Source organism: Numenius arquata, chromosome 4 (genome assembly GCF_964106895.1).
Source record: "Numenius arquata chromosome 4, bNumArq3.hap1.1, whole genome shotgun sequence".
NCBI lineage: Eukaryota > Metazoa > Chordata > Aves > Charadriiformes > Scolopacidae > Numenius > Numenius arquata.
In genome coordinates, this window is record NC_133579.1 from 44,593,293 (window position 1) to 44,620,162 (window position 26,870).

The 26,870-nt window shown below is 42.2% G+C and overlaps 1 protein-coding gene across 2 annotated transcripts in view; it reads left to right on the plus strand.

Annotated features, from left to right (window-relative positions):
• Positions 1-12,278: 12,278 nt before the first annotated feature.
• TENT4A (terminal nucleotidyltransferase 4A) overlaps positions 12,279-26,870 on the plus strand; it is a 61,676-nt gene continuing 47,084 nt past the window's right edge. For both annotated transcript variants that reach the window (XM_074146401.1, XM_074146400.1), the window contains exon 1: positions 12,279-13,114. In XM_074146401.1, coding sequence (XP_074002502.1) covers positions 12,279-13,114 — 836 coding nt within the window. The remainder of the gene's footprint in view (positions 13,115-26,870) is intronic.

Here is a 26,870-nt window from a genome sequence, read left to right on the forward strand (position 1 = left end):
CCATTAACTGTGTTTAGACATAGAGGGCATCCACCAAGTGGCCCTGGATCCTCACTCTCCACAGCTGACAGCACCTGGGCATGCAAAGCTCTGAGGCCTGCAGCTCTACCCCAGCTGCTGGTAGGATATATTTAGTCTATTCTCCGCTCAGATTTTCTCTAAACACCTTCAATTTAAAAAAAAAAAAACAAAAACAAACCAGCAACTATTCAATGTTTTATTTCTGTGACATTGTTTTGCACATAGTGAGTTTATGGACTTTCTCATGAACTGATCACAAGAGGGGTTACTTGATACCAGATACTTGAAAATCATTCATTGTGCTTGGTCATTTCTAATGCTCCTTCTGTTTCATGACTAAAAAGATCTAACTTTTATAACACATTTTTGCCCTGAATTAATTTCCTGTCAGCAAAATATTTTTCCCTCAGTGATTTGAATTGGTGATACAAACACAAAATCTACTCTACAACCATTTGCATAAACAGAATTACTGTCTGATGTTCACACAAGGAATTTAACCTCTCTATTCACTTCCCAGAAGTGAAGTACTGATACGTAAAAATAACTATGAGGCAGATTGGTCCTTATATGTGCAGGCTGAGCAGAAGGGCCTTCCAAGCATCAACAGAAAGCCAAGCAAGTGAGACTGTGGCCAGCTAGGAAAAGCAAGCTTCTGTAAGTCACTCACATGACTTTGTATTAGTATGTCATTACTATTCTCATTAGTATGACAGTATTAGTCCCTATTTGGAAAATAACTACAGAAAAAAAGATTGCTTACTGAAGTGAAGTTTCACTCTGTTGTTTTCGTCTTTGTTGTGCTTTTAAAAAAAATAATATCAAGACTTCTTAACATAGAATTGTTTGTGTTTGTGCTGGTGAATTTTAGACGCAGCACTGTTTACAGGAGGAGCAGAAAGGGAAATGCTAGTACTGACCAGAAGCAGAGTTTGGTCCTACATTTGTTAGTGATTTGCAACTTAAATATGTTCTAAAGTACATGACTGTAGCATAAGATGTAGGGGAAAAGTACAAAGTACAAAGCACAGCTCCATTTTTTATAGAGGTTGTTTTCCATAACACCATATTTTTCAGCCTAGGGAACTATGCCTCCACGGGCATTTTGAATGGCAGCCTTTGAATGGGCTTTAATTTTAAGTAAATCAGTTTTCTTAAAGGCTCTCCAGCAAGCATTTGGAATGGATATTAGTGAAGTCTCCAGGCAACTTTGATCTGCGGGAACAAGGTCTCTTACCTCTGTTAACCTCTGTACAGATTTCTCCAGGGAAATGTACTTCCTTTTTCTTCTTTCTGCTCCAAAAGCAAGGCCAGCTGTTTGGCAGCAAGGCTGAGCACTCAGTCAGAGCTCTATTTGATCTAGAAAAGGTTTTATCTTTCCTCATGTATACTGTAAATATTTTGTTCTAGCAGATTTGTTTTGAAACTTTCCTGGGTGATTGATGAGATCTGTCCTGAGACATCACAGACCATTTCTTCTTTCTTGTGGGTAACTACAGATGTAATTTCTGTGAGACCAAAACATTTTGTCCATAATTCTTGCTGGCTTCCATGTGGTCCAAATGAGAGGGTTCAGAATGAACAAGAGAGTTTTAATCAGGCCCAGCAAAGAATTACGCCATTCTTGACAAATGTCAAGAAATGGTTCTCAGCAGCTGTGCAGAAAGCTGAGGCAGAGCTGTCTATATCATAAACAGCACAATCAAGGTCAAGTCACTTCCACCCTATCACCTAGCCCTATGCCAGAGCCATTGCTAGTAACGACAGTTCATTCCCAGGCCAGCACCAAGCAATAGCATCTTTACAGCCAGGCTAAGTAGTGCCTTATGCACCGTGACCTGTCCTTAACGAGAAACATATTACATTCAGGGCAGGGGAAGGATTTCCCTTGTCGCAAGGATGCAGAAAGTAGAAAACAGCAGGAAGAAATACAGGGCAAAAGGTGAAAGAGGCAGCTTCCACATCCTCAGGACAGCAATTATAGACAGGTTCTCGAACATTTTCCTCTCCACTCCTAACAGATACAGTCCAAGGGAAGACTCTGAAGTGGTCTGCACTTCACAGCCAAGAGTCAGCCATAGATTTATGCAATGGTGCTCTTGAAGCATCCCACGGGGTACTATGGGGTATAGACTGGTACTATGTATTGTTCTCATAGGTAAGTTAAGGAAGAAAATGATCAAGAGGGAGTCGCCACCAAAGGTGCAGAGGGACTGGTCAATCTATACAAACAAGGAGCTAGAGGAGGATGACTGTATCATGAAGGAACTGGCTGAGACCCTGACACAGCATCCCACAAGAACACTACTGTCAGAAAGGATCACCTCTGGACAGCATGACCTAGACCATCAACAAGGGAAAGGAATCAACAGAAACATTTAAAAAAAATGGCAACAAAGTTGTCAGAGAAGCACTTTTCAACCAGTAAGTGATATATGTGTGGAGTTGGAAAGGGCAGTAGCCTGGCTTTGTGCTCTGAATCACTTCTATGGAGTTGTCTGCATGGCCAGTATGACTGAATTCCTCCGAACTCATGGTAGATGAACTGAGCAAGTAAGAGGCAGAGACTGCACAAGAGTTGCTCATTCAATTCATTTTGTTCTACAGCTGTCTCCCACTCCGTAAAACTCATTGGCAGCATGGATCTTAACCCTCTGCACTGGTAGCCACATGGTTTATCCAAGTTCTGAGAATTTTGCACAATCCTAAAAAGCTCGAGTTTTACATCATGTTAATGTCTCTCACCTTCTGAGTACATGCTCAAGAGATCATTTCCATCCAACAAAAATAGGTTTCATGAACCACATCTGTCACCACCTCATGAGGAACCACGTGGGATAAACTTCATAGATATCACCAGGCAACTGTGAAGGAAAAAACAGCTACAGCCTGGTGGTGAAAAGAGGCTCTCCAGGTCGCACTAAGCAGCCCTAGAGCCACAAACACATCTGTCTTGTGTCCAAATTAACGTGTTTCCAATGAGGAGGTCCACGCATCCTTGCCACCACACCACAAAGAAAAAGACAGCTGGGCAAGTTTTGTCTTTCTGTGAGCAGAATGAGTGCTCCATCTATCTGCTCCATGGCATCAGTCAATATCACACCATGAGCTCTGCCAAAGACTCTGCAAGACAAGAGTAGCCCATTGCGAGCTTCATCTGGCAGCAACTATGACGAGCAAACAAACAGCTTCTAGTTGGAGTTGTGGTACTGGAGGCCAGACTGTGCAAAGGCAGGTTCCTGGCTGCAGGGCAGCCAGACCTCTCACTCAGCTGGGAAGCACAAGAATCACCAGTGAACTCTCTGGACACCAGGGCTCTGCAGAGAGGCCTGTGAGGCCTCCTTGTGGGTTCACTGTAGGAATCTGGAGCTGTTTCCAGCCTTCTGGATGCTTTAAGCCAATGGTGGTTTTGAGGCATGGGAAAGAAATTAACCTGCCCCTGCAAGAAGTTACATGGGTGCACAGGCACAAGGAGTGGCAGCCTCTCCTTGCTCCGGCCCATGACCTGCCTGGATGGGCAATAGCTATTCTAGCTCAAGCTAAGCACAGTCGCTGCAGGCAAGCAGAAATCCTGATCTATTTCAATGCTGACATTTCACTCCTCCTTCCTCATGTCTTTTCTGCTGTCACAACAGTAAATGAATGGTGTTTCTTTAATGTTACTTACATGTCCATAGAGCACTCAACAGCCCAGGAGCTCAGAAGCATAGACTTACTGTTGAGCCGATGGTGGCTGAGATCGGACACTAATATTGTGAACAGACACGTTAACTCAGTTCTCATGGCTGTAGAGTGGAGACTGCCATTGCAGGTAACTATCATGTTCACCGCTGATACCCACAGACAGGAGATACAGGTATTGCTATCACAAGGGGGATTTCGGATATTCAAGTATGTCCTGTTCATCTACAGTCTTCAAGATCCCAAAGGCACATCTGTTCCACTGCATATGCATAAGGTCCCAAGATGAAATGGTACCGATAAACTGAAGAAGTACTGGAGAAGTCACAGCTGATCTCTGGCCACAATCTGTCTGTGCACTGGAAAGAACTGATGGTGAAGCTGTTTATCATGCCTCAAGGGAGGCAGAGGATTTTGAAAGTGCTATATGGTTCCAGTATTGAGCTCAGGAGGATTTGGTGCAAGAAAGTTGGAGTGCTGATAGAAAGTCTGGGGGAGACGCGTCTGAGTACTGCTCTGCTGGTACCTGGCCTTGACTTTAGCTTGTTCAAAGAGCAAAGGGCAAATGCGTGTGCTGACAGATGGGTCAATACTCTGCCAGTTTTCCTGCCCCCCAGCCAACAACCACATCTGTCCACTCCAGCTCTGTCGTCCTTATTCCTAATCCAGGTATTTCTCTGCATCAGATTAAATGTTCAGCCATGCTCTCTTACTGACTCATCCTTGTTCCTATTCTCGTTCTAAAGGACCTGCTAAACTGTATTATCCTTTCCTATCAGTCTTTATCTAATCTATTCTACTGCTGCTGCACATTAGTAGTAACTAAAATCCTGCCAAAAAATATTGCTCTCCTTTGATCTTCTGTACTCCTCTGCTCACTTTTCCATGGGCCAATGCGAATATGGCTCGGGTCAGCACTTTTATACTGGCATCAAGCTGCTTCTCTTCTGGAAATCTCCTTCCTGAGATGTCCAAGTGATTTAGTTGTGGCCCAAGAACAGTTAAAAATAATAGCTTTGAAGGTGGAGATGCAGGACATAGACATACTTAAGGAGAGGGAGGTGCATTGCAACAGAGTGCAGTTTCTATTTAAAGAGTGAATGCGCACAGGTATGTGCATGTGCTGCTATAGATGAGACCTGTGGGCAGGATGAACCAATGAAATATACTTAGGCAGCTGACCAGGCAAGATAAATTAGCTTCCAGAAATCTGCACAAGATCAAATATGGCTTTGATCTAGCTTGGAAGCTAATAAAAGTGAGCTACATCTTTCACCATGATAGTCTTTGCTGACACCTGGTGTAACTTTTCTTTAATTCTATTCACAGCCATTCTGCTATGCATAAATGATTCTTCCAGGTTTAGTTTAGAAGCTGCTGGTGCTCTATCTGATGCCATGTTAGCATGACAGATGAGGGATTCAGGGTACATCCTCACTAAGCGAATTTTACATTGGCTCTCTCACAGCTTGTCCCGTATATCCTAGCACTCTTTAATCCTGTTGTTGTGGGTTTTTTTTTTTCCAATACTATCTTGCTCTCCTCAGCAGAAAGCTTACATTCAACAGTTCTGAAGGAAAGCATTTTTATTGTAATATTGCTCCTAGGAAGAACAATGCATTACTTACAGATTCTTTTCCTAGCAGAAGGTCTAGCCAGATCTACTTTTTCCTCCATTTTAGAGCATGTGCAACCACACTGTGAGCTGGGATCCATCCCCCTTGCCAGGATTCACAGAGCAGGTTCCTCTACACAATAGCTTGGAGAATGACAAAGATGATCCTGGGACCTCCTAGGTTGCAGACATGAGTAAGGGAGGAATCCTGACCAGTTCATTTCCATGAACTTCCATGAAAGTCTCCTTAATGTGTTCTCTCTACCCATCATTCAAAGGCGATTCTTCTTATAAAAGCATCTCTCCACAGGGTTCTGCATTAACCAGGACAGGAAGACAAACCACTTGATTTCATACAACTCTTCAGATCCCACTTAAAAAATACTTTCAAGAGCTTTATAGATATTTAACATAAACTTCACTTGCTTATGATTTCTCTCACAGATTATTTTCTACACCTAAAATTATTCTTAAAACCCTCTCTGTGCTTGTTATCACAATTCAATTTCCATGTCTAAATAAGCCTTTGAAGAAAGCAAGCCTGTAAAATTTAATTATCTTCAATTAGGAGTTAGTGCTGGCAGCATTTTCTCTCTAGAAAACCGACAAGTCTTAAAGGCATAAATTCCTAATCTCTGAGTTAAAAACCAAACCTTTGAAAATCTATATCCTTCCAAACTTTCTATAGATGAGGAAGAGAAGCAAAATAGAACACAAGACCAATTTAAAATTTTGCATAGACCATCCTTCAAATAGAACAATAATATATTATTTGTTTTATGTCACAGAAAACTGTAAAAAAAAGCTGTGTTAAGTATTTAATTGGTGTGTAATAAACCAAGGTAAATATTCATATTAAAGCAGCATTTTGAAAGTAATCCCTATCAGATCCCCAAATATATCAATGGAAATAGAGCGTGGGTATACCAAGGTGACACATTTCTCTTGCTTCTGTTGTAGTACTGCACAACTACACAGTGACAAAAGGTCTCCAAGACCTGGTTCCCACACAAAGTGTTGACACACATCCAGCAGCGTGAGGCAAGAATGACACCTGGCTGTCCATGCAGCCTCTCTCCCCCAAGCTGCCACCCTGACCGCAAGCGTAATTGCACGGCTTGTGAACCACCTCCCACGCTTTCTCCATTTACCACCCAGCTATTTCATGTAGGCAGCTAGAAGAGGATTTTCATGTGTATGAACATGCCTGCCTGGAAGCTGCAGCTGTTCAGCTGTTGATTTATCATCTGTTCAGTTTCTCCAACACAGGGCTGGCAACCCTTGTAAGAGTAGAAGTGGGAAGAGGAGAGGCTGGTGGTTGACAGCTGTTTCAGCCTCTGCACTTCAATTGGGTCTGAATGCGCCTCAACACCCTAAATTTGGCTGACACTCAGTGTTCATCAGCAGAGGACGTAAAGCCGCAAAGAGAGGAAGGATTGAGCAAAATGGAAGATTTAAGGAGGAAAAGATAACATGATTTTAGCCGGTTCAGGGTTACTCGTGCCAGGCCTTCCTTAACAGGAGATGGAAGCCATTTTGAAGAAGGTAAAAGCCCATGTTTCCAGAGGACAGATTACAAACGTGCCCTAAATCATACCTTGTAAGAATCAGAAGCTCCTGTTCTGCCTTTCCATTTGTCTCCCCCTTGCGATCAGATTTTCTTGAGAAAGGAAAACACTATCTCAGCTCTCCTGTCCAGTACATGCGTTTACTGGACGAAAAAAAAAAGTGACAAAATGCAGCTAAGGAAACTGTCTCCCCTTTAGCTCCTCACCAACATTGTCTTGGTGACTACCATGGTCTGAAAGTCACTTGTTAGAGACACACCCCTTTAGCTGGACAGCCTTTCTCTCATGCCCTCATCCAACTCAAGACAGTGTTTTTTATCTGCCTTCAGCAGATACATGACTGACCAAAAATGCTGCTGAACCCTACTCTCTGTGCTTTCTCCATCCATCCTGTGGGCCACAAAGGCTATGAAGAAGGAGATCAGAGCTGGTGAGGGTGAAGGAGGTTATGTGTCAGAGGCTTCCAGCAAGATTGTGGGTGACCAGAATGAAGGTCATAAAGGACAAAATCCTGGAGATGTCCTGGAGAATGTGAACTGTTGGAGAACCTGTTGGTCGCCTCTCAGCCACTGTGGCGCCCTGGTGGAATCACACCCATGGCAATTCCCAGCTTCAGAGAACAGAACTAAGGTTGCATCATCTGGGTATGTTGTATTTGCATCTCATAATTTCCGGGGGTGTAAACCGAGCCACATTAAAGGTATGACAGACTATCTGCCTTTCCCTGCCTTAATGAGTTCAGAGGGTTTGTTAAAAAAAGAGAAAAGATTAATAGCAAGAATTGGGCAACACTGCCCTGTATATATCCCACTTTGGTATTCAACTCGATTGCCATTATTTACCAAAAGATATGAACTATTCACAGATTTGGAACTGCAGTCATCAGGACATCAAAGTCATCAGCTACCTCAGCTACAAGGTTAGCAAAGACTTCAGTGCTGCCACTATTGCCAAACAAAAAATGTATTTGGCTGAAGCTGAAACTGAAATATAATCTTCATCCAAGAGGGAGCTGTGGGTTGTGTTTTCTGTGACAAGCAGCCAGATTAAAATGCTTTATAACAGATTAATTAAATGACCTCAGAAGTAATGAGACTATATTTTAGTCATTAGTTCACTTCAAAGTTAAATACTACCTCAAAGAAACTGAAGTCACAAAAAAGAGCAGATATAAGGATATTGTGTTACTGGCATAAGACAGGCAATGTTACTATGAAGCATTTTAATAGGACATTAATAATCTGGATCAAGTGTTTGAGTTTCACCACAGAAAACAAGGCATTGTGTCTCCTGAGAGTAGGATCTTGTCAGTATCTGGTCCTCACAAGTTCACCAGCGGGAAGGAAGCTCTTCTGAAAATAAAGCAAATTTTTCTAACAATGAAAATTATATTTGACTTCAAAACTTTCTGAGTTTTAAAGGCACTCACTTGCCTTCAGTGAGTAGTTTCATTCAGGACAACTGAATTAAAATCAACCAGTCATTTTAAAAAATCAATCCTTGCAAAGGAAATTCTCACTTTAAGGAGACAAGATTAGAAACACGCTTTATTCAGATTTCTCAATGGAGATGCTAGAAACAGAGAAGAATAAAAGCCGATGTTAGAAGATGATATTTTTTCTTGTCCTTGTGCCACAACAGGCCATTGGGTGTTATTTCTTCATATTACACACACTTACAAGGGAACATGTAATATCTCCTTTTCTGCAGAGAAATTTCAGTGACTTGCCGCAAGCTTCAAAGAATCATTGTGGGATACATGAGTGAACTGGCATGTTAACAAACCATTGCTTATAGATTTCTCAGAGACTTCTTTCTCCATGTTTTTAAAATGCATGATCCCTGAGTAGGTTTGTGCCCAAAACTTCCATCCCATGCCCACTATTGCACTCACATGGTATTTGCTGCCTCGACCCCATAGGAACTGACAAAGCAGCATTTTAGCTTCAGAAATTCTGTCCACAGGAACACAGTTTAAGTCAGCAAGAGGCAACCCCTTCTGAGAAGACTGTAGCTACTTCAGGAAACAGCCTGGCTCCTTCCAAGACAGTGTTGGGATTGGTGAGAGTCTCAGGAATGCTGCGTCTCCCCTCAATCAAAAGCTGCTTTTGAGTTACTGCCTCTTACAGGGCAACGGTCTCTACCAGCTAGACCTCAAAATGGAGTTGGAGATAATTTTAGCAAAGTGGGCAATCAGGCCCTCTTGACTGACTTTTAAAAGATGGAAGCAGGGCAGGGAAGGTGTCCTGTTTTCAGCTGGAAAAGAGTTAATTTTCTTTCTGGTGATTGCTATGAAAGGAATGTCGATAATACCTGTTGTTTTTAGTTGTTGCTAAGTGATGTTTGTAGTATTCAAGGACTTTTTTCAGTTTCCCATAGAAGCATAGACAGAATGATGGAATGGCCAATGGAATATTCTGTACCATAGATGTCATGCTCAGTATACAAGCGGGGGTTGGCCGAGAGGCAGGAATCCGCGATCACTGCTCTAAACAGTGCCAATTCACCTGGCGGTGAGAGTGACCTGCCATCATTATTGTTATTTTTCATTTTTTGCTATTGTTTCTATTAAACTGCCTTTATCTCAACCCATGAGGGTTTTTTTCCTCCTTTCCTTCCCTCCCCCCAGCTTTTTTTTCCTCCTCCCCCACCCTTCTGGGGGGGTAGAAAGAGGGGGCAAGCGAGCGGACGACAGAAGGAAATAAACAGGTCATGAAATTTCAGAGCTTGGAATTGCCTCCATAAGATCGGTCCTTGTGTCTTGATATTTGTTGTTTTGGTTTTTTTTTACATTTATTTTCAAAACACCGATCAGTACTTCTTTATTTTTAGCTCAGTAGCTTGAAGATGTGATCTTCACCTGTTGTGTGAAAAGTCAGAATGTGGAACTGAAAAGGTTGAGATCTGGGCTCTTATGGCATCCTCAGCACTTCAAAGTGGATCTACAAAGTAACCATCCTAACCACCAGCACACCACACCGGCGAGGCTTGCGGAAACACTGCCGATCCTCACCTCTGCTTGCTGAACCTGGGCCACCATAGAGGCAAGAATGCAAACTATTCAGGGCTAAAAGAGGAAAGAGACAGTATAATTCTGTGGTTTACTTCCTATGGTATGATGTAAGAATAGAGTTGAGGGACCTGTTTATTTGTCTCCATTCAAGTTCAATTAAAAACAAACAAAAAAATATCCAAAATCCTTTGGGAAGGTGAATTGTAAAACCAAAGACTGCTATCAGTAACTCAAGTGGATGAAATCTGTGCTGAAGATCTGTATACCTAGTTGACCACGCAAGTCAGAAGGACACTTTCGTTTCATTGGATGGAAGTTCTGGTGAGCATGTTTTTCTGAGACAAGCTTAATGGCTCTTTTATGTGGTTTGGTTTTGGTTAGTTTATTGTGTACTTTTATGTGTAGTTTGGCTGTTATTCCTGAAAATAATCTGTTTCTTAACAAAAAGAAATGAATGACTCGCTCTTTCTAAATGACTTCCAACAATAAACATTAGGCTGCCACCCTCAAATCAGTTTCTCTCACTCTGAAGTCTAAGGATATAGTTAGAGAATACAGCTGCATCAAATACAACTGCCTTCTGCTAACAAATGACAGTCCTGTTCTCCCATCCTCTCTCCACCCCCTCCTTAGCCCCAGCTCTGACCACAAAATAAGCTCATTTAAAATGAACTGCTGAAAACTATTACTTTTCTTCCTAGTGCAGTTTTCTGCTGAATTAACAAGCTAAATTGGCTCACTGATCAATATCAGGGCTTGCGCAAGAGAGCGCGGAAAGCAAGTAGCAGGACTGTTGAGAGTCAGACCTCTCCTTTTCTCTTCTTCTGTGGCAGTAAGTTGTTAGATCACCTACGATATCCCACACAACTGCATCGGAAGGCTGTTGTAACTAGGATTCCCCTAATAGTATTTGTCATTATGCATGTAAACCTCTCCTCTCTGTTGTTCTCTACCTGACTCGCAGTCAGGAAAGAGCTGTATCCAACTGACTGGTAATTCCTGGACCACTGGAGGTTCTGGGGGTACCCGGGGGAGAGGACACTTGATCCGTGCTCATGCTGAAGCTGGTCAAGGAAAAGGCCAAATCACTGGATTAGAAAGAGAACAGTTATGAACATCATTCTGGAAGGCTGGCTATTAAAGCCTATCCTTAGACCAGAGAATAAACACAGTCTATCTGCATTTGATCCCACTCCAACAGCCATATGCAGTTTAACTAGCAATCACTGCACATGAAACCCATCCATTACAGACACCCACTGAAACAAGCACTGACCCCCTGAGATTCAAGCCCAGTAAAAACCTAAGTATCTAGCGGATATAAGGCACTTCACGGTGCTTTCTTGGTGCCAGAAAGACAAGCAGGAGGGGCTACCCTTGCTTAAGGAACTGTGTGCTTCTGCCTGCGCGCACGGCCTGCCCTGTCCACCCGGGGGTCAGCACGGCCCCACTCAGCCCCCGCCCTCCCGGACATCCAGCCCCTCTCGAAGAAGCTCTGCCTGCACTCGCCTCTCATCTCAATCACTCCTCAAAAACTACCCCTTTTAGTTCTGTAGGAACAGGGCTACACCTTTCCACAGGGTACGAGCCCCGGCACGCGGAGAGAGAGGCGACGCGGGACCTTGGGGACAAACCGACACTGGGCTGCGGCTGCTCCCGCAGTTAATGGCCGCGGCCTGGCACAGGCTGCCGCCAGACGGGGCCGAACCGGCAGCGCCCGCCAGCACCGCTCCATCCCCTCTCTCCCTTACCGCGCGAGGGCCTCTCTGCGCAGGCGCGGCGGACGCTAAACCCCCTTCTCCCACCCGAGCGTTACGGAATCTTTCCGAACTCTTCCGAAGCTTTACGAACCCTTCCGACACCCCCCGACCGCGCATGCGCAAGAGGGTGAGCCCGCCGGAAGAGGGGAAGCCTTGCCAACGTCCTTCTCCCTCCCGCCGGTCCCGGCGGGGCCTAGCCCCGCCTACTCCGGGGGCGACAAGCACGCATGCGCGGTTGCCAGGGCGGCCGTCTTCCCGTGCAGGTTTAAAATCTGCGGCGCATGCGCAGTGCCGGTTCTGGCCCTGGCGAGGGGGACGCCACATTGGAACGGCGAGGGGGAGCGCTTCGGGCAGTCGCCGGGCCGGGTACAGTTTGCGCTGCCTCTGTTCCTCCCGGACCGCGCTCGCCTCGCCTCGCCCGGCCCGGCCCGGCTCGGCTCGGCCTTCCTTCTCTCTCTCCCTCCCTCCCCGCGACACATGCCGCTGCTGCCGGCCCGTGTCTAGCGCCGCTGCCGGGCCCGGCGCGCTGAGGCGAGGGGGTACGCGGCGAGCGGGCGGCGTCGTCGTCGTCGTCGCTCTGGCCGGGCCGTGAGGGTCGGAGGCCGGGCGGGCGGGCGTGGATGGATCCCCGCGTGGCCTGGATCCAGCCCGAGCAGAAAGGCCCCGCGAATGCGCTGTGGATGCAGATCTGGGAGACCTCGCAGGGCGTGGGGGGCCGGGGCGGCGCCAGCTTCCCGCACTACCTCTGCCTTAACTCCCCGGCGCTGGACTCAGCCGCCGCCTCCTCCCCGCCCCGCGGCCACAGCTGCGTGCGGCTCGGGGCGCCCGGCGGCGGCGGCGCCTGCTGCTCCTCTTCCTCGCCTCCTTCGCCTTCGCCTTCCCCTCCGGCCCTGCTGACCGGACTGGTTCCCGCTGCCACCCCCGGCCCTGCGGCGGTGAACGGCGGCGGCGAGGGAGGGCGGCGGCTGCAGAAGTCGCCTTCCGTGTCTTCCTCTTCCTCCTCCTGCTCGTCGGTGGAGTCCGGCACCGAGAGCCCCGGTTTCTCCTCCTCGGGATCGTGCAGCGGCGGCGGAGGCGGCGGCTCCTCCTCTTCCTCCTGCGGCCCCCGGGCGGCGGCGGTGGCTCCTCCCGGGCTGCTGGGCAGCGGGGCCGGACCCGGGGAGTTTTTTAACTTCCACGAGAACAAAGTGAACGGTGTGAACGGGCACCACCAGCCCCCGCACTTGGCGCGCAGCCCCCACCCACCACCACCGGCCTCTCCCCAGCAGCACCAGTACCACCCGGGCCGTAGGAAACGAGAGAATAAAGCCAGCACCTATGGGATGAATTACCTGCTCTCCGGCAGCCGTGGTGTCGCCATCAGCTCCCCTCACCAGCAGCGGCAGCTGCCTCAGCCAGCACTGCAGAGCCCTGGCACACCCTGGAAGACCAGAAAATACAGCCCGGGCGTGCAGGGGTGAGCAGCTGGGGCCCCTTGGGGCTGCTGCAGCCCGAGAGGAAAGGGGGACCTCGGCAGCCTCTCCTGCGGCCTCCTCTGGGCACAGGGGATGGGTGGGTTGGGGTCACACAAATGCCTCTGGAACCAGCTGTGGCAGCGAGGGTAATGATGGGGGATGGTGGGGCACAAAACCATGTTCTTTTGTAACTCACCTTGGACTGTGCTGGCTGGGTGCTGGGTGGCTCCTGGCTGGAGCAGTGAGCTGGGCAGGGCCTGGGAACCCATAGATACAGTGGGTTAGGCCTTGCCTACCTTGTAGGTTGAGAGGTGAAGATGTCAGGCACCTAGAATAGTTAAAGCAAAGATGGGTGGGGGATGGTTGTTGACCTCCTAGGGGTCAATTCAGATTGTAAGGGAGAAGTGGAAGCCTTCAGTTCAGAAGAGCTCAAGTAAGACCCTTGTAATTTTTAAATGCCTTCTTGCTTAGGCTGTAGCAGACTGGTTACTTTGGGGAGTGTCAGGAACATCACTTGAAAGGGAAGTGCCCAATTCTGGCTGAAATAAACATGAAAGTTAATGTGGACTTAGAATATTTTTGAGGGAAATGTTTTATCTCTAGAACAGATTGAGCCAGCCAATATCTGAACTGATATCTTAGCTTTCTAAAGAGAACGCTTTTATGAAGCTTATACTATTTTGTGGCCGTAACTTTCTCATATAAATGGATAGTTAGTAAGGCTGAGTATTCAGTTTGATCTGATCAGCGTGTAGATGGGACTAAACTCGAACAAAGCACCTCTGGGGTACTCCATGAGGTTTCTGTATTTCAGCTGTCAAATTTCAGTCAGTCAAGGGGAAGCGTTGCTTTCTAATGTTAAGGTTATTTTATTCATGGAAAAAGTGCTAGCTGCATTGATTGACCATAGCAGATTTCTGATGTCATTTCAAAAATAGTTTCTTGGCACTCCTAAAATCCAAGACCCTTGGATATCTGTGGGGTAAGGCACTGCATATTTGTAGAGGGAAATAAATAAAGACAGCAGGGTACACTTTCAGAGCTGGAGAAATTTAAGTGAGGTATTTAACTAAAGGACAGTGTCTTCCTTTTCTCTTTTGGGTGGTACTGTCAGGCATTGAGTGTGTTAAAGTTATCCAGAAGTATTAAAAGACATTTTTAAAGTTCTGTTTTTGCAAACCATAGCCTCTCCTGGGGAGGACAAGACTTGTGATTGCTGTGTTTTAATTCCAAACTGACACTGACAAAGAAAATTGCTTACAGGAAGCTAAGATTTGGTTGTTTAAGAGGTGTCATATGCTAGGCGCTTTGGGTCCTGTACTAAGATGTGTGTCTAAAATTCCAAAATTATCTTAAAAATAGTCTGCATTTCTTTGTTTTATTTCCATAAAGATGTGGTAGGACACTGAGTTAATATTTTAGTTTATCTGTGTAAGACAAGTCAGTGTCACTGAGGTGGATCTCCAGGCAGGTGGATGAGGGAGTTGCCTGAGGTCACCCAGGTCCCAGGCAAACCTGGGAATTGAATCCAGGCACTGCAGGTTCTGTCCTTTCGTTGCTAGGCAGCACCACCTATGCCAATCACATTTCCTTATCTTTCACCTTCTGCCCTTTTGTTTTCTGTTTGCTTTCCTTTAATAAAGGTTATGCCACTTTTCAAGTATAAGTTTATAGAGAATCCATACACAAGAAAATTGTTTAGCCAAGCTTCAGTTGCACTATTCAGTTCAATAATACAGGTTATTCCTTTGCTGATGAGTTAATGACAAGTTCTTGGCTAAATATCTTTGAAAGTGGAAGTTGTGTTTCCTGATCTTCTGTCAAGGACCTCTATTACTACAGTGAGACCTGATGCTAGGGGTGGGACACCGGTAACTACAGCATGTGTGATTCCATAGTTCCAGACTGTCTCATGATTAATTTGTCAAATCACTAAGCTTTACAAAACTGTACTAATGTTACAGCTTTCCTTAGAGGAGATAATTAGTGCTGAAGGAGAGCATGGAAGTTAAGAGTGTAGACTTAAATATGAGAAGCAGTTTCTGTCTAAAACTTTGAGTTCTGTTACCCAAGCTGAATCTTGGACAAGTGTGTATTGTAAAACAATTTTGTTTGGTGTTAGAAAAAATTTTATGAAGTGCTCACACAATTGAAATAACAAAAATATTGTCAATGATGGGAGTGGCTTTAGGTGTCTGTCTTCTGCAGTAATTCCTGACTTCTGATGAGTTTAACTTCATTTTCCTGAAGCCAGGTTGTTTTATTATTTGGCTCTTCAAATCAAAATGCACTGAAAAGACTGGGGTGGGAACAGATCCCTACAGAAGTTTCTTCTGGATCCTTTATGTTCCTGATTTGTTGCCTGGTGTTATTTGGAATTGTCAGCCCAGTCCTGAAGCATCACTTCTGTAGCTGTGATAGTCAATTGACAGAGTATCTTCAGTGGTGTCAGACTGGTGTATGCAACTGTCAAAAAATGTGATCCTTACAATCTTCAGTTGCAGTCTGCTTTGGACATAGATTATAGGAAGAAGGACTTGATCATTGGTGCTCTTGTGCTCTTATTATACATGAATGTTAAAGCTTACTCTGCCATGATGTTTTTCTACAACATACTGAAATTTCCAACTGTTATTTAGTTGCTCACAGTGTTACTGTAGTGTCTTTTGGTAACAGACTAAGAAGAGCAATCTCTGTTTGCCCTCTCCCAGGCTGCAGTATTACTTTTGATGAAATGCCTACATGCTTTGAAATAGTACTGTGTTCCCTACACTTTCTCTTTCAGAGCTGGAGGTTGTCTGTGGCAGATCACGTTGAGTGGCTTTGTGATGGTAGGTGTGGTGATGCTTAGGAATTCTTTATGTTGTAAAGGCTGAGTTTTGCTTTCTTTTGTGTACAGCATTCCTTTCTTTCCCAGTGGACTCACACCTATTTCTTTTACTGCCTTCTGATAGTAGCATGCTGATTTTTGTGTTGTAAAGGAAATTTTCTCTGTCATAAGTGAGTAGCCATGCTTGATTAGATTTCATCCTAAAGCTGTGCTTTAAGTTGCCCTAGATTGACCTGTGTCATCTTTTTCCAGATTTTTGGAAGGTTAGGAGTGAGGAGAATGAAGTCATATTTATTCCAATGCTTCAACAGAGTGATTAATCTAGCAACAGTGTAAATTCTTAAATGCCTGGGTTTAGGTCAGGAGTATAGATGACAAAATGATTGGTTTCAGATGTGATGCAGAGAAGTGTCCTTTAATATTATGAGGTTACCTCAAACTGTTATGACTGATGTTCAGAACTACATGTGGTTTCTTGGTACTGTAAAGTATCCTCTTGAGAGGTTTTAAACTACATGTAGTGTCTTAGGGTCTGCCTTCTTTGTACATCAAAGTAATACCTTCTGTTTCTGTAAAGTCAGTATTTTAAAGATATCTGACTAATTTAGACATCCAGAGAGTTTAAAAGTGCATTGCAAAACATGGAATGAAGCTCTTCTGAACTTTTTACTAAGGATTCTACTGCTAGGTTTGCATTGCTTGGGTATGAAGCTAATAGGGCACTTTCTCTTAAGATATAGCTAATAGCTTCTGAGTAGTATAAAATTGTAGCTGATTTAATTCCGCTTCTTAATATGACGTTAACAAAGTAAAGAATTAAGGCATGTTTAACAATATGAGCCTGTTCTGCTTAATACTTTCAACTAAGTTTTCAGACTGTAGATTTTGAATGAGATTAGTGCTGAAATACCTGGCATATCTGCCTGGTACGTTACAGTGCTGTGCAGAAACAACAGAACTTCCTTGTTGAGGATTAGTGTGGATACCAGAAGTGTTATGATACCTTGGAATGCTGCTCTGCCTGGATTCATTAGTGTTGCATAGCATCTGATTTACTTTATTCTTTTTTCCCCGTCCATACCTGTTGTCTTTAACCATCTCTTGATAATGATGCTAAAGTTCTGTTGTAGAGGTCAAGAGTGCAAACACCTTCACATTTGGTTAGGCTGAAGGAGGATTCAGGCCAGCATTGTCTGGTGACCATAGCAAATACCTGGGAGAGTTCTCGTAAGCAAGGTAAGCTTATGACGATGCTTCCCCAGATGACGTGCTTCAGTGTTCACCAGTTTGCAGCTGAAGGATACTGTGTACCAAAAGTGATATCTGGAGACTCATTTCTGTAGCTAATCAGATGTGGTGGTGTTACTATATACACTAAGTTTATTTCTTCACCTGTATGCTGAAGTGTTTCTAATTCTAATTCTTACTGGGTTTTTTGCTTTTATGATATATAGCTGAACTTTGACCAAGATAAATTCAATTACTTGGTTTTGTGCAATGGAACTATTAAAAATGCATTGCATTCAGGACCTTCCATAGCTCTAGTTCCATGTTTGTCAACCCTTGTTTCTTATTATGCTGCTGTCAGAGCTGGACAAAGCAAATAAACATGTAGGGATGCCATGTTGTTAGCCCCTTTTGCAAATTTTATTTTCTTGTACTTTGAGTTGAAAAAATGATCTGCAGTGTTAGGTGGATACCTGTAGTGAAGGTCTTAATGTAAGAGGCAGGCAGTGCTGGCAATGTACGCTCAATTCTTGTGTTATCTGGCTTTAGGATCAGGGCAGAACTAGGCAGTATATAGTGTAGCATGCAAGAAGGAGAGTTGGAGTAGTTGCCTGTTAGTCATAGTAAATGTCTGGAGAGAGGCTTGAGAGCATTGGGCTGTGGTTGAAAGGACTGTTTTCATGCCTAAAGGTTGGTACAGCAGAGTTCAAGGGTAACTGCTGGATGAATTGTCAAAAGAACAGAACATTTCTTTTTTGCGGTTGGCTAAGTTGACTAGGGAAAACTCGAAGTCTCCTTGTAAAGTGGATGCCTAGTGTAGAGTTAGAGACTGATGCTTTTGGTAATGGAATGAAAAGAATATTTTGGCAGCAGTAGACTTGAGAGAGAACATACTACTAGAGGTCAGAAAAGCTGAGCTACAGTAGTAAAACATGAGAAGGCTTTTCATGACAGGTGCTCACATCTGTGTGTAAAGGAGAATGGGACATGTTTGGAGCAGTTTAATCCTGGTGTCAGCTTCATGATGCTTTTCACAGTTGTTAGGTTTTGGCAGTAGAGATAATTGGCACTAAGAACATAAACAGCTGTACTGGGTGAGACCATTAGAGGCCAGTGCCAAATGTTGGGAGGAGAATATATCAACACGAGCCTGTGGTGATATTTCCTGAAATAATCTCTCGGATTTCAGTGATCTGTGGTTCTCAGGCTACCTGGGCTACAGGCAGTGCATTGTTAAGCTTATTGTGGATTTTATGTATGAATTTGTCTCATCTCATCTTGAGCTGATATGAGCTTCTGGGATCAGCAGTGTCCTGTGGGAAGGTGTTTCTCAGTTGAGTTACGCATTATGTAAAGATCCAGGTTTTTTTTGTCCTGAGGCTGTCACTAAGGTTGTAGTTGCTGCCAGCTACAGGTCTGTGCATTAATGAAGCAATCTGTGAGTGCTCTTTGCAGCTGACTTGAAAGAGGGGAGGGAAAAGTTGAATCACCTGACAGTTGCCTGTTTTCTAGTCGATTTAATCATTGCTTCTGTTGAAGCTGTTCCCTGCCTCTAGATGTTTATCACCTCTGTATGCTTTACAGTTCTCTTGTATATTTGGGATTCAGACAAACCAGACCTGTGTGTGACAGTGTCACAGTATTCCTACATCTTGGTCTATCTTGTTCTATCTTTTACTTTGTTTCCTGAATACTAACCCTATATTGAACAGACCTTTTAAGAATTCTTATTTCAAGATCTTGATCCTCAGTGTTTAGGGCTGATGCAGAGCCCCAAAGATGCAATCATCTTTGTAAAGATAGAATCTTCTCATATGCCTGTTGTGCTTATATTTATCCTATCTCAAATTCTGCCTGCTACTTTATTGTGCAGTCTGTGTTTTAATGTCCACCTGCAATTCTTATTCTGGCTTATTCTACATGACCTTGCCACCTCAGACTTCTCTGTTTTACTGTTTGTCCTCTTGGCCAGATCACTTAAGAGGATGTTGATTAGCATAGGGCACTTTGGGGCTTCACTGGTGTCCTTCCTTTAATATGGAGACGAAGAGTTCCAGTTCCTTGTTTTCTGTTTAAAACAGTTCTTTATCTATGTGAAGGTCTTACCTCTCATCCCATGGTGGCTTAGTTTCTTTGTAAATCTTCATAAAGACATGTGGGACCGTTATCAAATGCTATTTGGAAATCCGAGTAAATAACAGGGTTTCCTTTGTGATTGACTTATTCTTATGAATCATTCCTAATGGTTTTCTTGAAGACACTACCTCAATTTACAAAAGCTATGTTGGCATCTTGATATAGTCATAACTATTCATATGTTGCATTGATTCTACTTTTGACTAGTTTGACTATTATGAATGTCAAAACTAATGCTTTTAAATTAAGAAAAGAAAGATTGCTGCTTATTGTTCTTTTGACACAAATGCAGTATCAAGTGAGTGCTGCTTTTGGTGAACACCAAATAACCAGGAAAAGATTTTGCTGTGAAATATTTTCTACTAAAAAGTTGGTTTGGGCCAAGTTCTCCCTGTAGCGTTAGGGATCAGGGAAACCTCTGAGGGATTGAAAAAAGAAAAATACTCACTTCTGTACTTGTCGTGCATTGTGATCACTTAACTTTCTCTGTTCTGATCACTTAATTCACTTAACAGAAGCAGATTTTTGGACTCCTGAGCTGGTTTATCCTTTCTCAAGCACAGGTTTGCATCTCATTAGGTTGTTCCTCATAATCCTTTTTGATATCCTTAATCTTCCAATCCTCTTTTACTGCTTTGTACATGACTTCAGGGTTTCTGAAGCTGCCTTCTGATGGAATCCTGTGACAAGGTAGTAGAAACTCTTTTTTCCCTGAAATCTGATTAGTGATGCAAGTTTTTGCTAAACAACCAGTATGGTGTCTTTAATAGTCTCCGAAACATCTTATTCTTTTGGTTGAGATTCTTAAGTTAAGAAGCTTCCTCTTTTCTATGGTGAACTGCAGCAGTACTTAAATCTAGAAAATGCTTTTCTAGTTTTTGTTGCCTTGCAGAGATACTGATGTTGAAAGTACAGCGTTTGCTGCTAGTGGTGCTTTGATGGATGCTTTTTGAGTTAGACTCTGCTGCTTGAGATTACGTCAAGAGTTGCTTCTGCACTTAAATGTTTCAGTGGCTAACCTGCTGTAGGGCATACCTGATCTACGGGCACAATTAGTCTTTCATCACTAATGTGTTTCTGCTGTTGCAACCTTTCTAACTTGTCTGTGATTTTAATCACTGGGGCATTTGGAAAAGAATAGTATTAAGACAGGAATTTCAGTGTTTAGCTGTTTTATTTACTGGCATAGCGAGCTTGCTGATTCAGTTCCAAGGTTTAAGGTATGGTATGCTCCTCACTGATGCAACAAAATAATTATGTGATATTTTCTTGGTGGTGTGGTGAAGTCCTGCTGGACTTCACGAGTAATGTACAGCTGTTCAGAAGCTTGCGTAGCGGATCTATTTTGCCATGTATTAACTTGGAGATTTATATCAGTTTCTTTTCTAGATTTGTATTATGCAGCTTTCTCAAAGTAGATCCAGGCATTAATCAGGTAATTGGTTGAGCTGACATACTTTGCAAGAATAGATTCGTTTCAGATTCTTTTTCTCTTAAAAAATGCAAGCAAATTCTGTTACTTAAATCTGGAAATTTGCAGTGTAATTCAATCCATGAAGCTTAGTTTCTTGAGTGTGTGAACTGTCAAGCGCTGCTGAGGTAGAATTTAATTGGCAAGAAACTCAAGCTAAAATTAGGACTGGCTCTGACTTGCAAGAGTGTGGGTTAAAGAGAAAGCTTAGAGAGGAAATATGAACAATATGATCTCTTGTGGAACAGATACAGTATACTTTATAAACTACCCTCTTTGTTCTGTGGATGAGGAAAAAAGTACTTTTTGTCTTCCATTCTCTCCTTAGCTAATTGTAAAGTAAGCTTGATTCTTATTTGAGTTTACTATTTAGCGTACCTACTTGTAAAACATTTCACAGCTCTGATTCATACATTCTATATAATTGAGATTTTTTTTTTTTTATTCTGCCAGCCTTTGAGTTTGCTGCCTTCCATACCATTACAGTGACAAAGATAATTGCCGTCTGAATTGCATAGTAATATGAGACTGATTTGGTGTGGTGGTACAGTTTGTGAACACAGCATTATGTTTTCATAGTTTTCTCTCATCTGTAAGCCTAGAACATTGCATAGGACATGGACTGCTATTACCTGAGTGCTACTGGTAGTGAGGAGGACTGGTATACAAAAGTGAAGGCACCTGGTAGGTGTTGTGAGTGGGATGAGAAGAGAAGAATTATAAGTTCATCTCCTTCTTGGCCGTAGTTCTATTTTTTCTACATTTGCAGATGTCTTAATCTTAGAACATATTGGAAAAATTCTGTGTCTCAGAATATACTATTACTTTTAATCATACCTATATATTCTCCCATATTTCACTAAACTGTGTTCCCAAGTTTTAAACTGCAACACTGTTTTCAACTATTGAATGCATTTGATTGTTGTAGTGTAAGATTTTGCCTGCAGTTCCACAGTAATGCAGGTGTGTTTTGTAGTAGTTGTAGGTGAAGATACAGTTCAACAGGTATCTGAAATATACACAGTGGCTGCTGGGCCTTTCACCGTTTAATCTTGAGAAAGCAAAGTTGTCAGTCTTGTTTCAGAGTTCATGTTTCGCTGCAAGTACGTATCCTATTATTTGTAACCTTTATTTCAACAAAGCTTCTGTTGAAATGCTGCCTATGCCTTCCCCTTCCGTTACCTTCCTACTCCCCCTAGTGTTTCACCCACGTGCTTTAACTGTGGCATCTATTCTTTCCTTTTAAAAAGGATTCTTGGCTGATGTGTTAGGCTTTTCAGTTAGAAAAATACTCTTTACTTACTAGAATTAGTATATTTTTAAAAAGAATCAGTTCCATGTAAATGATGCAGTCCTGTTTCTATCTGTTCCTTTAGAATAAATTATTGTGTTTAGTAATGTAGACATGGTGTTGAAAAGAAACAGGATGCTTACTTGAGGGAACGAGGTCTCTGTAGCTTTTCATTCACCTTCTAGTTTGTTGATGCCATTTGAGAATTTCATTTTGTTGCATTGAAGTTAGCCCTTGAGGTAACAAGTCAATGTTATATCTAATAATAGTTGTAGGTAGAGTAAACGATGAGTAGAGTAAACGATGAGTAGAGTAAACGATGAGTAGAGTAAACGATGAGTAGAGTAAACGATGTCCTTTCTTAGAAACCTGCCTTTAAGGAAAAACATTAGAGAAGTCTGAGACTGTCTCCTGAATATTATTTTAACCTGAAGACTAGAAGTGTGTCTGCCTTTCCTAAAAGAGTAAAAGGGGTAACTTTTTGGTAAACAAAAGGTATCAGTTCTGTTGCATAGTCCAGCCTGTAAGCAACAGCTGTTTAGTGTGGTTAGCAGTAATAGCATTAGTGAATGGTAGGTTCCTCCAGGCTGTTAAAAGCAGCAAACTGAGTAGTGCAGCAAGTACAGCTCTCCTCTCTTCTGCATCCCTGCATTCTGGTCTTCTCCACCTTGCATTGAGAGTACAGTTATATCTCACCAACAAGTTTTGTTCCCAGTGTTTCTATAAATATAGTAAAACTGCCTTGTGAAAAAGTAAAGTAAAATGCCTGTCTTTGCTAGGAAAGTAGTATAATAGGCATCTTGAAATATGATAGAAGATAGGTGCTGGGATGCTGCTGGAGCCAGAATTCTTTGAGAAGCCAGGAGATTGAGAAAATTGTCTTGTGCTATATGTTGAAGGAAGTTCTCTTAAAAAAAAAAAAAAAAAAAAAAAACAGAACCAAACTGGAATTAAGATATTACTTATATCTGCGTGTACATCATGTGCTACAAATTGAAATTCTGTTCCTAATGATTAAAATACTGTCACAGTCTTGACTTAAGAGGTTACAAGTGCTTCTGAAGATCATAGAGGCTAACTGGGCAAAATACTTAACTGAAAACTGTGCCTGTGTTGGCTGGGTGAATATCCTGTTGTGATCTGGTTTTCAGACAAGTTATTTCCTCAGAGAGAAGTTACTCTGAGATTAGTCCCAAGCAGCATACAGGGTCTTATTTTATGTGTATCAGAGCTGCTTTTTTGTGACTGTTGCAGTAACCTTGTCTGAGCAAAGATGTTTAGAAAAGTGTAAACTAAAGTAATATTAATTTTTAAAAAAGCATCTCAGTCTTGAGAAGCTTCTTCAGTTGGAAGCCAAAAGGGTAAAATGCTTGAAAATGCAGTATTAAGATATTTGTATTGTCATATGCTGACTGTGAAGATAGCAGTGGCTCTTATCCATAAAGACGTAGACGAGGAAGATGGTGTTCTCTGAGAAGTAGAAGCTGTTTAAGGAAAACTGGAAAGAGCAAACAAAGTTTAAGACAGAGTTTGAGAACTGGTTTGCTTAAGTGAATTAAAACCTCAAAACCTTGCACATCAAAAGCAAGAAACTTACCAGTCACTAGGACTTGTAGAAAGAGACATCAAAGGGCACCCAGGAGAAGTCAGATTGTGTAGTAAAAATGAACTAATTGCATTGCTTTTTGTCAGAGAAGGCTGTAAGAGACTTCTCTCCAGAACTTTCTTTGACTCCAGGCAACTGTCATTTTAGATTTCAGTAAGGAGTGTTTAAATCCATCAGCAGAATGCTACTATTGTACAGCCATGTCTGGTGGTATATGCTGAAGAATTCTGGAGGAACTTAACCATGAAACCATGGCGTATGGTTTAAACTTTAAATGAGTTTTGATTATCTAGCTCTTGCTGTTGTCCCATGCAAACTGAAGCATTAAATGAAGTGCTGCCTTGTCAGTGCAAGGTAGAAAATGTGAAGCTAACTTCCTGAAAAGTAGATTAGGGAAATGTAGGGAAGGAAATGTAGACTAGTGATGGATGGTATTCTTTTGAGTCTTTCATGATATGATTAAGAATTGCAACAGTGTTAATGATCTGAACAGAAGCTTAGTGGGGCATTGAAGTGACAGAGCGTTTGTGTGCTTGGTGTTTTTCTGACCTTGCTGACACACTAGTGGCTGCTTTTGAAAGACTGTGCTGTGTATGGTAGAGGCTGCAGTGCTGGGGAACTGAGACCCCTTTATTCCACTACTTCTCTAATATGGGATGGCTACTATAAACATGGGGTTTTTTTTCAGGAATGTCTGGATCTCCTGGAGCAGTTGTATGGGGTTGATACCATAATAAAACGGAATTTTTACATGACTAAACATAAAGAAAGGGGTTAGTGCATGCTTTGATAAAGGTAGTTGTGTCTCACAGGTATCATTTCCTTATTTATGTAGTCAGTCTGATAACACAAAAGTGGTATTTTTTCAGAAGAATGTTTCTGAGATTCATTTTGAAGACTTTGTAAAAGCTGAACAGTCACAGGTTTGCTGGGCTTATGGGTTAACTGCTTAGAAGTAACCAAAGGAAGGAATAAACTATTTGTTTTATAATAAGGGAAGGTTAGCAGTGGAATTACTCAAGACTTTGTTGCTCAATATATTCATAAATACCTCGAGGGAAGAAATGAGTGAGAAAAGGATAGAAAGGATAATAGAAAGCTAGAGCTGACTGCAGACAGTCACAGTGGGAGTTCATTGTTCATTAGGTTATAAAATTGCTGATAAAATTAAATTTTAGTAAATATAAAATCAAGAATCTGAAGAAAAATAATTCAGGCTGAATATACATATTGGGTAGGCTTTATATTGGTGGTTATTGTTCAGAAAACACCTTGAAACTCCTTCATAATGGTTTCTTTTAAAGAGCAGCTGTATGCTCAGATATCCTCAAATAGCATTTAGCAGCAATCTTTGTAAAGACATGGACAATAGAATGAAAACAGGTGTGTGTCATGGATGAATGGTGTAATTATGTATTGACTGCATTTCTGGCCACCTGTCAGAAAAGATGGTGCAACTGAAGAGAAGTTGAAGGTTAGTCGTGATCAAGCTTTGGACCTGCTCCTGTGTAATGAAAAACAGATGAGGATTGCTAGCTTGAAAAAGAGCTGGTGGATAGAGACAAGTGGCTATGAATTGAGAGCCTGAGAACCGCGATGTTTGGAAATGAAATGCCAGTAATAACCTTTTTCCCCCAAGAAATAGCATCAAATAAAATCATTAACAGGCAGCACTTTAAAAGAAAGCACTCTTTATTCTGATGCATACTTAAATTCTCATAGAATGCTATGAATGACGAAAGCATAAATGGACTAAAGACCTGGAAAAATCAGTGGAAGAAAAGTCCTTTGAGCTAAAACACATTATGATTGGGATACACCCCAAAAGTATGCTTCATGAAATTACTGGAGGCTTGGAAGGATTGCTGCAAGGGAATTGGATAATTTCTTTGTCTTTTTTTTGCTTTCACATAGTATCTATCTACTGCTGATTATTTTTTTTTATAAGCAGGACAATGGGAAGTCTTTAGTTTGGCTCCAATGCTGTTAGGTGTATTCAAGTATTTTCTTCATTGGTCTTGTCGTCTTGGAGAGGGGGAAAAAAAGCATGCTTTCTAGAAACAAAATAATGTTAATTTGTACCTTCTGTCTTGCTTTGAAGTTTTGAAATCAAGTAGATTCATCAACAAATTGAAGTTTAGTTGGTAAGTCAACTATGTAGTTAAATGTTCAATTGTGTATCCAGGCCCAGTTTAAGATAAAAGGCAAACAGTAATTGTAAATAGGTATCCTTTTTAGAATTATCTTAGTGCTTTGCTGCTAAAATTTTCTTTGCGTATGGAACAGAATCCCGATACTTAAAAATTTGGCATATGGTCAGTTGGAGGCTGTTAGAGTGGGAATTGTCTAGTTAAATGAGTTGCAAAAGTCTCAGAGGAAGAACTACGTGTTCTACTAGAGATGTATAAATTTTTTCTTTTGAAAGCCTAAGTATGTTAACTAAGGATTGAACCTGATTTTTTTTTTTTTAAGACAGTATTTGGATTTCACTATGATGTTGAATTGATATGTTTCTTGAATTAGAAATCTTAGAAATATGTCAACATCAAAAAATGTTTTTGTAAAATATTATAGCAGTAGTTAATTACTCTTCTGTTTCAGAAATTGTGGGGGTGTTTTTTGTTTGTCATGGCTTGATGCTTTTCCATTGAATGCAAACACAACATTCACCTTAAAACTCAAATTGATCTTTCAGATTTGGCAGTGAGTGTTCCATAGTATTGGGAGATGGGAAGCAAATGGACTTAAGAGGTGTATAAAGATCCAGTGTCAGAACTCCTCATGTAGCACACTGGTATTAATGTACTTTACACTTGAGAATAAATTTAACACCTTCTCACCTTAAGTTGTTTAGTTGAAAGGTCACTTCCTATATGAATGAATGGCTAATAAAGACCTTGAGTGGTCAAAGTTTGTCAAAGTGGACATTTTCACATCAAGGCATACTCAAATATCCCTTTTATTGCCTTCTACAAAAACTAATTAATGCTAGTGGTCTGTTTCCAAGCCTGTGTAAACTTCCACATACACAGAAGTAAAAACCCTGGAAGAATAAACCTACTTGAAGATTTTAATTGTTCTTGTGCTGCTTCATATTTGGATCATTGCATAGTTTTTAAGCCTATGCATTGCTTTTTTAAGGAAAATAATCTTTGGGAATCAGGAGTTGAATTTGACCTTCACTGTTGAGCCAGTAA